Here is a 12,676-nt window from a genome sequence, read left to right as displayed (position 1 = left end):
CCCGTACCGTTCCAACGCCCCTCCGTTATGCATTCGACCGACGTGTCCGCCGAGCCAGCTTGCCTCCAATGACGTCATTGGCCGGCCGGCGGCGTTCAAGGTCAAACGGCTGGTGTCCTTACCTGGAGTTCTATAGCCTTGGGTGTGAGAAACCAAGATACCTATCATACCCAATCCAGTAAGATAGTGACATTTCACAACAATCACGTGACTATTGTCATAATTTGTGTTTAATATCTTTTAACCTTTCTTGGTTTGCATAGCCTTGCTTTTAACACCTATGCATGATTTTGATACAATAAACAACGATAAATTTAATATGTTATTTGAAGCAGCGTTTGGGTAATTGCGTGTTTAAATTGTTTTTAACTTTAAAGTAACACGTGATGCTACCATGGGTGCATGCTTGGCGTATTTGGAGATTCCGACCTTGACGGGTGTCTGTGGTAGAAAACCACCACTTTGGTAGAGGAAACTACTGCTGAGTGCTGTCTGCTACCATTTGAACATGAACTGCATATTTCGCTATAGTTGCGACTTGCGACATCTTTGCATACCTATACCTACATATTACATATACCTACCTAAACCGCTACATCTGTGCGCGCTGATTCTTTTTTTCGAGGAAAATTTACTACGTCTCCTGGGCTACCTGAATAACCTGATGCTATACCGTATTTGTAAATTCCGACCTCGACGAGCACCTGTGGTAGAAAACCACCACTCCTGGGACAAAAGACGTGCCATTTGCCTATGCGTATATGTTACAGGCCTATAGGCGTATTTGGAGATTCCGACCTTGACGGGTGTCTGTGGTAGAAAACCACCACTTTGGTAGAGGAAACTACTGCTGAGTGCTGTCTGCTACCATTTGAACATGAACTGCATATCTCGCTATAGTTGCGACTTGCGACATCTTTGCATACCTATACCTACATATTACATATACCTACCTAAACCGCTACATCTGTGCGCGCTGATTCTTTTTTTTTCGAGGAAAATTTACTACGTCTCCTGGGCTACCTGAATAACCTGATGCTATACCGTATTTGTAAATTCCGACCTCGACGAGCACCTGTGGTAGAAAACCACCACTCCTGGGACAAAAGACGTGCCATTTGCCTATGTGTATATGTTACAGGCCGTATGAAAACTCAGTCCGTTTGCAAACGGCCTGGCCCGATTCAGGCCGTTTGCAAACGGCCTGGACAGCCCAGTCAGTATGCAAACGGACTGAAAAGTCAGGCCGTTTGAATACGGGCTGAAATTCCAGGCTGTATGCAAACCGCCTGAAATTTAAGGTCGTTTGCAAACCGTCTAGGCCGTATGACAACTTTCCAGACACCAGGCCGTTTGCAAACGGTCTAGGCATTTTGAAAACAATCTGGTCTGCATAAAGTTACAGCTGGACAATGTTGAGTTTTGAGTATCCATGACAGGTTGGATGATGATGTAAATAATAAACCAAATTATTACAAATGCATTCAAATATATTCAAAAAGACACACATGTGTGTCTTTTTGAATATATTTGAATGCATTTGTAATAATTTGGTTTATTATTTACATCATCATCCAACATGGTTGAGTTTGTTGAAGCACGACCGTTTCATGACATTACATACATGGCACCATGAAATCCTGAGGTGCATTCGGCATCCGGAAAAATATTGTCACTCGGATATTCTCCGTCGGAAAATTATTGTTGAGCGCCTATCTTCAGCATGTCTCGTTATATCGATACCGTTCGTGATCCCCGATGATTCTCGCTAGTTCCGGAAAATTCTCCCTGATTTTCCCGATGACGAATGCAGGCCTGGTCAGGAAGAGATTAGCAGAACTGTGACCCGGCCCGTATAGCGCCCGGTCGACCCGGGCTTCCCCCCCCCCCCGGACTTCAAAGTTTCGCCTTCTACCGCAATGGTCATTGGTCAAGTATTGCCGGCGTACGCCACTGCACCGGCCAGCCGCTGGCGGTTGACCGGGCGCGGTGAGGACTCTAATGTGAACCAGTGGCGCGGGAATTTCTTCCAGACTGGGGGGGGGGCTGAACCATAATAGAGATCAACCTAGGGTACTCCCAAATCTAGTTTTCTCACCGGTTTTAGGCCACTTATTTTTCAGACCATGGCCTTTTCAACAAAAAACGAAAATATTTGCAAAAAAAAATCAGGTATTCCGTCTCAGCTGAGTGAAGAAACTACCGTTTTGGCAACCTGGAATAAAGGTTTTAACCCTCGCCGGCACAGGGGGGGGGGAGGTTGATGCAACCCCCCTAAGGTTTTTTGCGAATAACTCGCGTAAAAAGCTTCCGATCGCGACGAACCTTTCAGTACCCTCGCATTGATCAATTTTACATCTACCCTAAAAATGTCATGACCCTGACCCAAATGACCTTTGACCTGTGACCTCTTTTCCGAGACCATGTTTGGCCGGAATCGCGATTCGGCGTACGTCGGCTCGCATTAGCCGCGCGTTTGCAAGCTTTTCGTAGTTTCAAACGTTCAAACATGTGATTTGATGTTCCTCCCATACATTAGGGTGGGTGTCAAGGTCACCTGAAGGTCAGGTCAGGTCATTGACCTTTGGTGACTTCGGGTGACCTCGGTTCACTTTTTCGAGTTTTACATGTTTCTAGGCTAGTTTTTGGAGCTAAATTCGAATTTAGCAACCATTTGAACATTTACGAAGTAGTTTTGGTGACTTCGTAACATGTTACGAAGCTGTCAGAGGCGGTTGACACGTACTACGAATACCCGTCACGACGCCTACTGGTTGACCTGACCTGACCTGACTCGACCTGGTCTAAATGCTTAAAGACATCATCTGTGATCAAAACTAACACGATATTCGTGATCAGCACCCCGAAAAACCCCTTAGCAGCCACACTTTACGACTTTTTAACAGGTCCCGATTTTCCCGGTTTTCGGGTCATTGACCTGACCTGGAAGGTCACCCGATGACCTAGGACCTTAAAATTGGGTATCATCGGCTTCCTCTCGTGACGGGCAGCACGCTCGTTTTTTCCGCGAAGCTCTAGCTCGATCAGGGGCCAGACGGCCAAACGTTGGAATGCGCCAGCATTCACATAGGATTTGGAGTTTGGTCAATTCCTCTACTCGAAAACTGCTGTGAAAGTGTATTTTCGACATAGCCCACAAATGACCTTAGTCATCGCATGACCTTGAGTGGCCAAATAAGTGTTGGGAAAGTAAGATTAGATGCTGGCGAGTCGATTGGTGCCATTTTTAGCGCTCTAGATCTACTGGGTGGGCCACAATCTGCTGTGCAAATTTGGGCCACGTAACCTTTGCTGACCTCTGTAGGTCAAACGGCTGGGAGTGCCGCCGTATAACTCGGACTGTGGATTGAGCATGTCAGGACCTACATTGTGTGCGAGTTTCAGCTTGATCGGAGATGTCCCGAATCTGGGCTGAATCCGGGCTGAATCTGGGCTGAATATGGGCTGTCTTGACGGACATCACCGGCAGGGGAAACTACTATTGTCTGCTATCATTTGCACTGCATGGTGTGTCAGAAGTGGAAATAGCCGCCCGGCTTTAGTTCTCCACCCTTGTCAATAGATGGCAGTACCGCAGCAATGTGGGCAGCGGATCGTGCAATTGACGTCAAATTTTCGGTACCTGCTAAGAACTGAATGGCGAATCTTACTTGTCATGCAAGAATCAAGTAAATCGGTCCACAACTTTTCTAACAACAGGGGTATAAAGCAGGGCCTCGTCTAAGGAATTTTCACTGGGGGGGGGGGCAGAGACTGAAGGACCCAAACCTAGGGTACCCCCAAATCCTGCTTTCTCACCGGATTTAGGCCACTTGTTTTTCGTCACAGCCCTGAGACCATATTTTTTTAACAAAAAAAAAGCAACAACAACAAAAAGCAAAAAAGGCAATCCGAGCCATGCTCGTATTATAGGGGAGGTCGAACGGACCCCCTCTGTTTTTCACAAATAACTCACGTAAACTTAGCGGCTGACCGCGCCGAAACTCTCAGTAGGGTAAGGTACCTAATTAGCGACCCCCTTAATTTGAACCGCCATTGCTCACGCTCTATGGGTGCCACTGTATTACTAGCTTGATTTTCGGAGATATCGTTCATTTTTCTATTAACCCGCACCGTGCCGGGGGGTGTTTAAACACCCCCCCCCTGCGGTTTTTCGCAGATATCTCAAAAACGGCGGCGCGGAGCGCCGCCGTTTTTGGCACACCTGTTTGTGCATCTTTTCCGCACATGTTGTGAAAATTTCAGACCCAGGTCACATTAGGTCAGGTCAACAGGTCACGCCAAGTGACCTCACCTCAGAAAAAATAAGAATGCTCGTCATATACACCGACTGAACGATTGCCTTGAAATTTTCAGCGATTGATTAGAGCAGCACTATCTATAACATGTATATCTCGGAATTATGATATCGGTATCGGTGACCTAAGGTCAGGTCAATTTTGCGGCCTCTCCATTATAAGTCAATGGGAGAAAATTGAAAAGCGTCTGTTTTGCACGAACGCTATTCTAGACAGTCTCAAACATCGAGATGTATGTAAAATTGACACACTGAACCAGAAAATGGCAACTGTGACCCCTCGTTATGTCCCCGAGGTCATCTCAGGTGGGGAGCATTCATTCTGGCCAGGGTTCATAATGTCCAGGGTACGCTATGCCCAGTGTCAAAATGGCCAGTGCCTTGAATGGGCCAGAGTTCATAATGTCCAGGGATTGCATGGTCCAAATGTGGCCAACTGGCTGCAGATAGGGTATATTCAAAGAGGCCAGGGTTCATAATGTCCAGGGCACGATGTGTCCAGTGTTCAAAATGGCCAGGGTTCATAATGTCCAGGGCACGATGTGTCCAGTATTCGAAATGGCCAGGGTTCATAATGTCCAGGGCACGATGTGTCCAGTGTTCAAAATGGCCAGTGCCTTGAATGGGCCAGAGTTCATAATGTCCAGGGATTACATAGTCACTGAAAGTGACGTCATTATGTAAAAACACGGAATCAGCTCAATGCAAAGCAGTGCAGTGCCGAAGGCAATGCCTTAGGAGAGATTACAGGCAATAGTAAATCAAATATTTTTAGGTTAAGTGGTTATGTATCTGGCTTCAGGCCGAAGGCCTGAAGCCTGATGCATAACCACTTAACCTAAAAATATTTGATTTACTATTGCCTGTAATCTATTCATGCGAGAAACTATTTCCTTATCCCTGGTAGGCAAACATCATTACCTTAGGTTAGGTTAGGTTAGGTTAGGTTAGGTTAGGTTAGGTTAGGTTAGGTTAGGTTAGGTTAGGTTAGGTTTGGTTGGGTTGGGTTGACTATGTAATCCCTGGACACTATGAACTCTGGCCCATTCAAGGCACTGGCCATTTTGAACACTGGACACATCGTGCCCTGGACATTATGAACCCTGGCCATTTCGAACACTGGACACATCGTGCCCTGGACATTATGAACCCTGGCCATTTTGAACACTGGACGCATCGTGCCCTGGACATTATGAACCCTGGCCTCTTTGAATTTACCCTATCTGCAGCCAGTTGGCCACTTTTGGACCATGTAATCCCTGGACAATGTGAACACTGGCCAATTCAAGGCACTGGCCAATTCGAGCACTGGACACATTGTGCCCTGGACATTATGAACCCTGGTCTAAATAATACGCACCCATCTCAGGTCACGAACAAAATCTAACAGTTTTTTTTTGCCAGTAACTTCTGATAGAGGCGTGCTAGAGCTCTGAAAACGCCTTTAATGTGTTCGGCTCGACGTTGCGGATCGACTGATATGCAACATGACCTTTTCCGGTCAGGTCATGACCTTGACCTGAGGTCAAATTTTCAAGTTGACCTTTCAAGGTCAAATTATAGTTCATTCGACGCGTCTCGACGAGAGGGACGAGAAGAGTGCGATGCTGGCAAAAGTAATGTCATGGCTCTTTTGAGTCAAAAGTTATTGCCGAAAAACCACTTTTCGTAAAAACGGCTATTTTAGAGTTTTTGCCCTCTTGAGGCTAAACCGTTGGCCTGAGGTCAAATCTGAGAACATTGCTCAGAAAGGTCTGTAAAAGGGCTATCGAATGCGTTTTTCCGCGGCGCTGTAGCTCTATCGGCTCCCGAGATAGCCTTTGGCAGTTGCCAGTTTCCAAAATGTTGAAATAGTCAACATTTTACCTTTGGTGACCTCTGGTAACCTGACCTTTGACCTGACCCAAAAAAATGACCGAAGTGTTTTCGTCCTAATTTTGGACGTTCTTTCGATTGCCGCTTACTGCGTGTCGCTACGTGGCCCAGGAGCCGAGTTAGAAGGGGGGGGGTGTTCAGACACCCCCCCCCCCGGCCCGGCGCGGAATCTCAGAGCACCGCCCGGCGCGGGTTAAAATATAATCATTTTCTGCCCAAATATCCACTTGTGAAAGCCGAAAAATTATCCTCGTCTATATTCGTTGCAATACCGAAAGCGCCATACGAACGATATCCCGCGAGACGAGCATGAGACTTTCAAGTCGAATGGAAAACGGTTTGAAGTTGAAGACTAACTATCACTACGTTTCCTTGACACGTCTAAATCGATTTAGCGAAATTTCACGTGCGTTTTTCTCGGAAACTATTTACCTTATGCAAAAAAATGAGCGTATATATGGCTTTAGCAAGCACCTAATCCTATATTTACATTTTTACATTATGCCTAAATGCTATGATGGAGCAAATTCATTTTTCAAAATCGGCTTAACTTGTGCCATGGAAACGTAGTCTATGATTTTAGATTTAGATACCTTTAGAATATAATGTTTTTTCTGTAATTTTGGAACGGGATTTTGACACTGCTGAACTCATTTTGTTGTTTTAGTCTTTCTTTTCTCCGCCAATCCGTGCCCACTAAATTGTTAAAACCACTCAAAGCCGTGTGAAATAATACAGTGCGTTTTATCTTACGGGTTTCGCTTCAACAAGAACTGGCGGCGGAAACACCACTAATTTATTTGTAGTGAGCATTTTGGCAAACCATTGCAAAAAAAAACGCTAATAGGGAATCTTCCCGATTAGCGACCGGGCAGGGTCGCTATTAAGTATATGGGTTTTCCCATATTAAAAATGGCAAAAAATGCGACGCCTGAAAAGATGAAATATGATCCCAAAAAGGTAACCTATAAGCAAAGCACTCAATCACTCGAACAGGAACGTTTATCCAACACGTTTACGTAAGCAAAAACTGATCACGTGATGCACCGAAGGCGAAAAGAAGGCGAATAACCAAATTTTGCGGGTTATCTCGTATGAAATTCGAGGTCCGCACTGGATTCGGCACCCCTGCAGTCAGTGACGACATTTAGCATCTCCTGCCACACTTTGCAAGCTTCAGCAACACCTCATTTTCATTTCTCTCTTTCCCCCTTTCTTTCCCTTCTTGAGCTATTTGCGACCATGTCGGGCGCAAATAGGAAATATGAGTTGCGACACACTTTTAACCGTCATGCAGTACAGAGTTAAAGGGACTATCCCACCTTTAACATGGGGTTTGAGTTGAGATAGCCAAGTTTGCGACGAGGTTCAGAAACCACTATCTATGTTGGTTGCAACCCCCGCGGCCTCTTGGTGCTGAAGAAATTCGTTCCCTTCATTTGAAAATGGACCTTGCGCAAGGCCCTATCTTCAACACGGAGCGACCGTTAGTGTGACGTCACCTCGTTTAGTCATTCTGATTTAAATGGGTTTGTTCGTTGAAAAATCGCTTAAAACTTGGTCTGAACTTTGTTGTGGTGCCTACAGAGTAAAAAGAATCAGCTCTATGACAGTAATGTGGCCTGGGGAAGGAGGTAATTTTGGGCTGTGACGTCACATATTTGAAAGTTTGTGTTTGGAATATGGGAAGCCTAAGATGTTAAATGAAAAATAAATGCCAGAACCGTGTTCCTGGTTATCCAATCTATAAAGTCGGGCACAATTTAACTGGTTTTAACAACATTTTAGAAGGTGGGATAGTCCCTTTAAGCGATTCACTATGGGAAAACGGCAATCAATTGAAAAAGGATTGTCGATTCAGAATAAAAGAGGTGCATCATCCTAATGTGCATCGCTTTTCATCAGAGAGGGCCCAAATACACACGTTTTGGATAAGAAACTCGTCATTTTTATTTAAACTCACCTGAAACGTCCCACCAGAAACATCGACAACCGGAACATAATTTAATTTGATAATTAAAGTATGGCTGACCTCTTGACAATATTTTTACCCCTTTTTCTCCTGTCAGTTTTTTTTTCTGTAGGAAGGTATGTCGCAAATAGGAAAGGGTCGCTAATTAGGCACCTTACCCTACCCTCGCATTAGTCAATTTTACACCTACTCTGAAAATGTCATGACCCTGACCGTAATGACCTTAGACCTCTGACCTACTTTTCGAGACCATATTTGGCCAGAATCGCGATTCGGCGTATGTCGGCTCGCATTAGCCGCGTTTGCTAGCTTCTCGTGGTTTCAAACGCGCAAACATGAGATTTGATGCTGCTCCCATGCATTTGGGTAGATATCAAGGTCACCTGAAGGTCAAGTCAGGTCATTGACCTATGGTGACCTCGGTTCACTTTTTCGAGCTGTACATGTTTCTAGGCTAGTTTTTGGAGCTGATTTCGAATTTAGCAACCATTTGAACATCTACGAAGTAGTTTTGGTGCCTTCGTAACATGTTACAAAGCTGTCAGAGGTGGTTGACACGCACTACAAAATCCCGTCACGACCCCTACTGGTTGACCTGACCTGACCCGACCTGGTCTAAATGCTTGAATACATCATCATCTATGATCAAAACTAACACGATATTCGTGATCAGCACCCCCCCCCCCCCCCCCCTCTTAGCAGCCACACTTTACGACTTTCTAACAGGTCCCGATTTTCCCGACTTTGGGTCATTGACCCGACCTGGAAGGCCAACCAATGACCTAGGACCTAAAAATTGGGTATCATCGGCTTCCTCTCGTCACGGGCAGCACGCTCGTTTTTTTCCGCGAAGCTCTAGCTCGATCAGGGGCCAAACGGCAAGGGGGGGTGTCCAACCGACCCCCCCCCCCCTACACATTGGAAGCTGGCAAACGCCGCACACATGCGAGGGTTTAGGTTGTAGGCTTGTAGGTTTTAGCGGTTTTAGGTTGTAGGTTTTAGCGGTTTTAGGTTGTAGGTTTGTAGGTTGAAGCTTAGGTTAGGTCAGGTTAGGATAGGTTTACTTAGAAAGAAACATCTCCGGGTAGCGCCTGTCCTTTGTTGGAAATACGAAACCCGTACCCATGCTCCGAAATTATACCGATCATGTGTCCAAAAATATTGCCTTCATTCGGCATTCCAGGACGGGCAGGAAATTTTCAATTCGTTGCGAGTATATAGTTCTTTGCGTACCTACATACTCGGGGTAAAAAAAGACAAGTAAAAGTCTTACCTGACGTTCAGGCGAATGCATGTTCGGTAGAACGTCATCTGCTCGAGCACAATCGGTGGACACGTTTGGCAGTCCCACGGTGGCCAGCGCGTTTCCCGTGTGGCCTGCGATATGGCTGGCGCCCCACTGCCGCCCAGCGCCAGTTTTCACCGGAGCCGACCCGCAGAGAGACGCCATGACCTGTATAGGGTGGCGCGGCGCGGCCGCCGCTCTGCTGCTGCTGACCGGCCCACTGGCGCGCGCCGTGCCGCCGCCGTGTCCCAACACAAGCTGGGTGGAGTCGCCCGCCGGCGACTGCTTCCTGCCCCTGCACCTGCAGTCGCCCGTGACGGCCGACCAGGCGCTGGCGCTCTGCACAGATGCGGCGCCGGGATCGTACCTGCCCGAGACGCTCGATCCAGAGACAAACTTCATAGTAAGCACAGCAGGAGGCCTGTATTGAAAGGTCACAGGTGAAACAGTTATTACGAGCGAGCGAGCGCAGCGAGCGAAGTGAGTCTTTTCAATATAACGGAAAAATATCAGTATGAGCGGCCCGGCCCGGCCCGGCCTGTAACGCTTTTGAGAGGCTTATATCTCAGCAACCGCTGGACCGAATGGCCTGCGGTCTTTTTTGCTGGGTAGCCCCATCCCTTCTACCCCGTAATTGACTACTTTTGATACATCTCAGTGACCGCCGTGGCACGTGCCACGTGAAAAGTCAAGGGTGTTCAAGCAGTTTTGCAAAAGTAATGATTTTGAGAGGCCCATATCTCAGCAGCGGCTTGAGCGATTGTCTTGCGGTCATTTTTATAGGGTAGCTGCATCCCTTCTACCAAAGGTCGGATACTCTTCATCTATGTGAGTGACCCCCACTGCACGTGCAAAATACAACAATAAGAGGTGCCAAATTTGTTCCCATTTCAGTATCTCGGTAATTACTGGGTCGATTTCGCTGAAACTTGGCATACAGGTAGGCACCCACCAGACAATGCATTCCCATGTGTTGCGGTTAGGGTGCTACTGCACGTGCGCACGTGCAGGGGGCGTTTCCAGATCTCGAGAACGGCTGGGCCGATTGCGCTCAAATTTGGTACACGGTTGGGGACAGGTTAGTAGGGTGCCGTGCAAAAGTCATTTTGGACCCCGTTTGCACGTGCGCACGTACAGAATGCCGCTTCCAGATCTCAGGAACGGCTGGGCCGATCGCGTTCAAATTTGGTACACCGCTAGCGACCGGTTAGAAGAGTGCTTTGCACAAGCCCGTTGGAAGTACCCTCTCGCCCTGCTGCAGGTGCAGGGCTCACTATCTCGCTCGCTCGTTCTTCGCCCAAAAGGCGTTTTACTGGTATCCTAGATGGTTGATTTTCATAATATATTTGTGAATGCAGCCACATATATTGTTGTTGTCATTGTTGCATTCAAGCTTCCAATTGTTCAGCAATCTCCTTACTCTGCATCAAGCCGGCTTATATGTCGTTCTTTTTTTACTCCATTTTGAGAATGTCGCCTAACGAGCAAAGTATCGATTGAAGTCCTATGATGCTTCTTGAGAGGTGACAGGACGCCTATCCTTAGCGTGGATGGAGCGCTGACAGCCTGGCCCGTCCGTGTCGGTCCGGTTAGGTGCAGATGGTGGCCGAGCAGGATGTCGGCGTCAGTCGGTGGGTCTGGCTGGGACTGCGGCGTCCCTCCGAGTGGGACGACTTCGCCTGGCCGTCCGGCGCGCCGCTGGTGTTCGAGTACTGGGCGTCCGGCAGCCCGAGCGACTGGCCCGACAACTGCGTCTACATGTTCAGCGACGGCACCTGGGACAACGGCAGCTGCCACTCAGACGCCCACTACGTCATCTGTCAGACCAGGGCACAGTGATGCCACTTGGCTTACACGACTACACTGAGGTCACGTGACAGGCCAAGATACCTACCGTGCATGATATGGTGAAATGGAGAATATGATCTTTCTTATTTCTTGAAGAAAATGATTCGACCATCACATTATTTTTAGCGCAGGTATAGCTTTTAAAAACATCATAAATTGGCATATTTTGAAAGTGAAAACATTTTTTTTGCAAGAGGGAAGCAGTACTTGTAGTATTTGCAGCACCCATCGAAAATGCATTGTCCTTCTCTATAAAAAGTCGCAGTGATGGCGCTTGTGTCACAAATAACGGCGCTTTAATTTTTGAATGCTATCGCTTTGGTCATTGCTTGGTTTAGTGATGTCAATTACCGAAAATCGTAATACCGATACCAAACTAAATACCTACCAATCAAGACCGTTAGGAAATACCGAAACCGAACTAACTTGGGAACATGGCGGAAATACCAACTTAACACCAATTTATCAGCCTCTTATACATCAGTGAGGGTTCATAATACCAACAAAATATCAAACACATTAGGATTGAAATACTAAATACCAAGTTGGTAGGTATATGTTTGGTATCGGTCGGTATACCAAAAAGTTGGTATCCGATTGACATCTCTAGCTTGGGTGTTAAGGCCTGGCTACACTATGCGTTTTCTGCGTGCGTTTTTGCAGGTTTGCGTGTTTTGCTTAATATCGTTCTAGGAAAAAAGTTATAAACAATATAATTTTTACTTTGGTTATATACAAAAGCTAATATAGCTCTTATGTAACTAAAATTTAAGGTGAAAAACATCACAAAAACGTAATATCGTTCTTTTTTCTAGAACGATATCACGCAAAACACGCAAACACGCAAAACACGCACGAAGAAAACGCATAGTGTAGCCAGGCCTTTAGCGTTATGAGCATTTGGACTCAGGGGTGTAATTTTCCTAAAATGATTGTGGCCTGTGGGTGCCCAGCTGTAGGGGCGCAAGGCCGCCGTAGGGGCGCCAGAAGGTTACGAGGGCGCCGTGAGATCATGACAAGGGCGTCATTCTCCCAGACGGGCGCCAGGTGATTAAAAACGCTATATGATCAGTGGCGCAGAGAGGTCAGAAGGGCGCCGCACAGTCAGTAATGCTAAGTTGGTGGGGAGGGACGTACATACTACATAGAGGCGCCAGACGGTTACAAGGGCGCCGTGAGACCATGAAAAGGGCGTTATTCTCCTAGAAGGGCGCCGAGTGATTGAAAACGCTACATGGTCCAGGGTCGCTGAGAGGCCAGAAGGGCGCCGAACAGTCAGTAGGTGTGCTAAGTTGGCGGGGACATGGGGCGCGAGAAGCTTACGAGGGCGCCGTGAGACCATGACAAGGGGCGCCGTTCTCCCAGAAGGGCGTCAAGA

General features: G+C 47.0%; 2 protein-coding genes across 2 annotated transcripts in view; one reads left to right on the top strand and one right to left on the bottom strand.

The window, feature by feature from the left end:
- The window catches only part of LOC122368382 (beta-1,3-galactosyltransferase 1-like), a 54,625-nt gene extending 45,134 nt beyond the window's left edge, over positions 1-9,491 (bottom strand). The window contains exon 1 of the mRNA XM_043342270.1: positions 9,439-9,491. Coding sequence (XP_043198205.1) covers positions 9,439-9,476 — 38 coding nt within the window. The 5' untranslated portion in view covers positions 9,477-9,491. The remainder of the gene's footprint in view (positions 1-9,438) is intronic.
- Positions 9,492-9,525: 34 nt separating this feature from the next.
- LOC122368383 (C-type lectin domain family 4 member G-like) lies at positions 9,526-11,412 on the top strand. Its single transcript, XM_043342271.1, has 2 exons — positions 9,526-9,853; positions 11,044-11,412. The coding sequence occupies exons 1-2, from the start codon at positions 9,614-9,616 to the stop codon at positions 11,287-11,289; spliced, it is 486 nt and encodes a 161-aa protein (XP_043198206.1). The 5' UTR covers positions 9,526-9,613; the 3' UTR covers positions 11,290-11,412.
- Positions 11,413-12,676: the final 1,264 nt, after the last annotated feature.

The sequence above is a fragment of the Amphibalanus amphitrite genome, unplaced genomic scaffold, assembly GCF_019059575.1.
Source record: "Amphibalanus amphitrite isolate SeventyFive unplaced genomic scaffold, NRLGWU_Aamphi_draft 000944F_arrow, whole genome shotgun sequence".
NCBI classification, from domain to species: domain Eukaryota; kingdom Metazoa; phylum Arthropoda; class Thecostraca; order Balanomorpha; family Balanidae; genus Amphibalanus; species Amphibalanus amphitrite.
The sequence above is the reverse complement of the archived record's forward strand: the minus strand, read 5'-3'. Positions and strand labels throughout refer to the sequence as shown.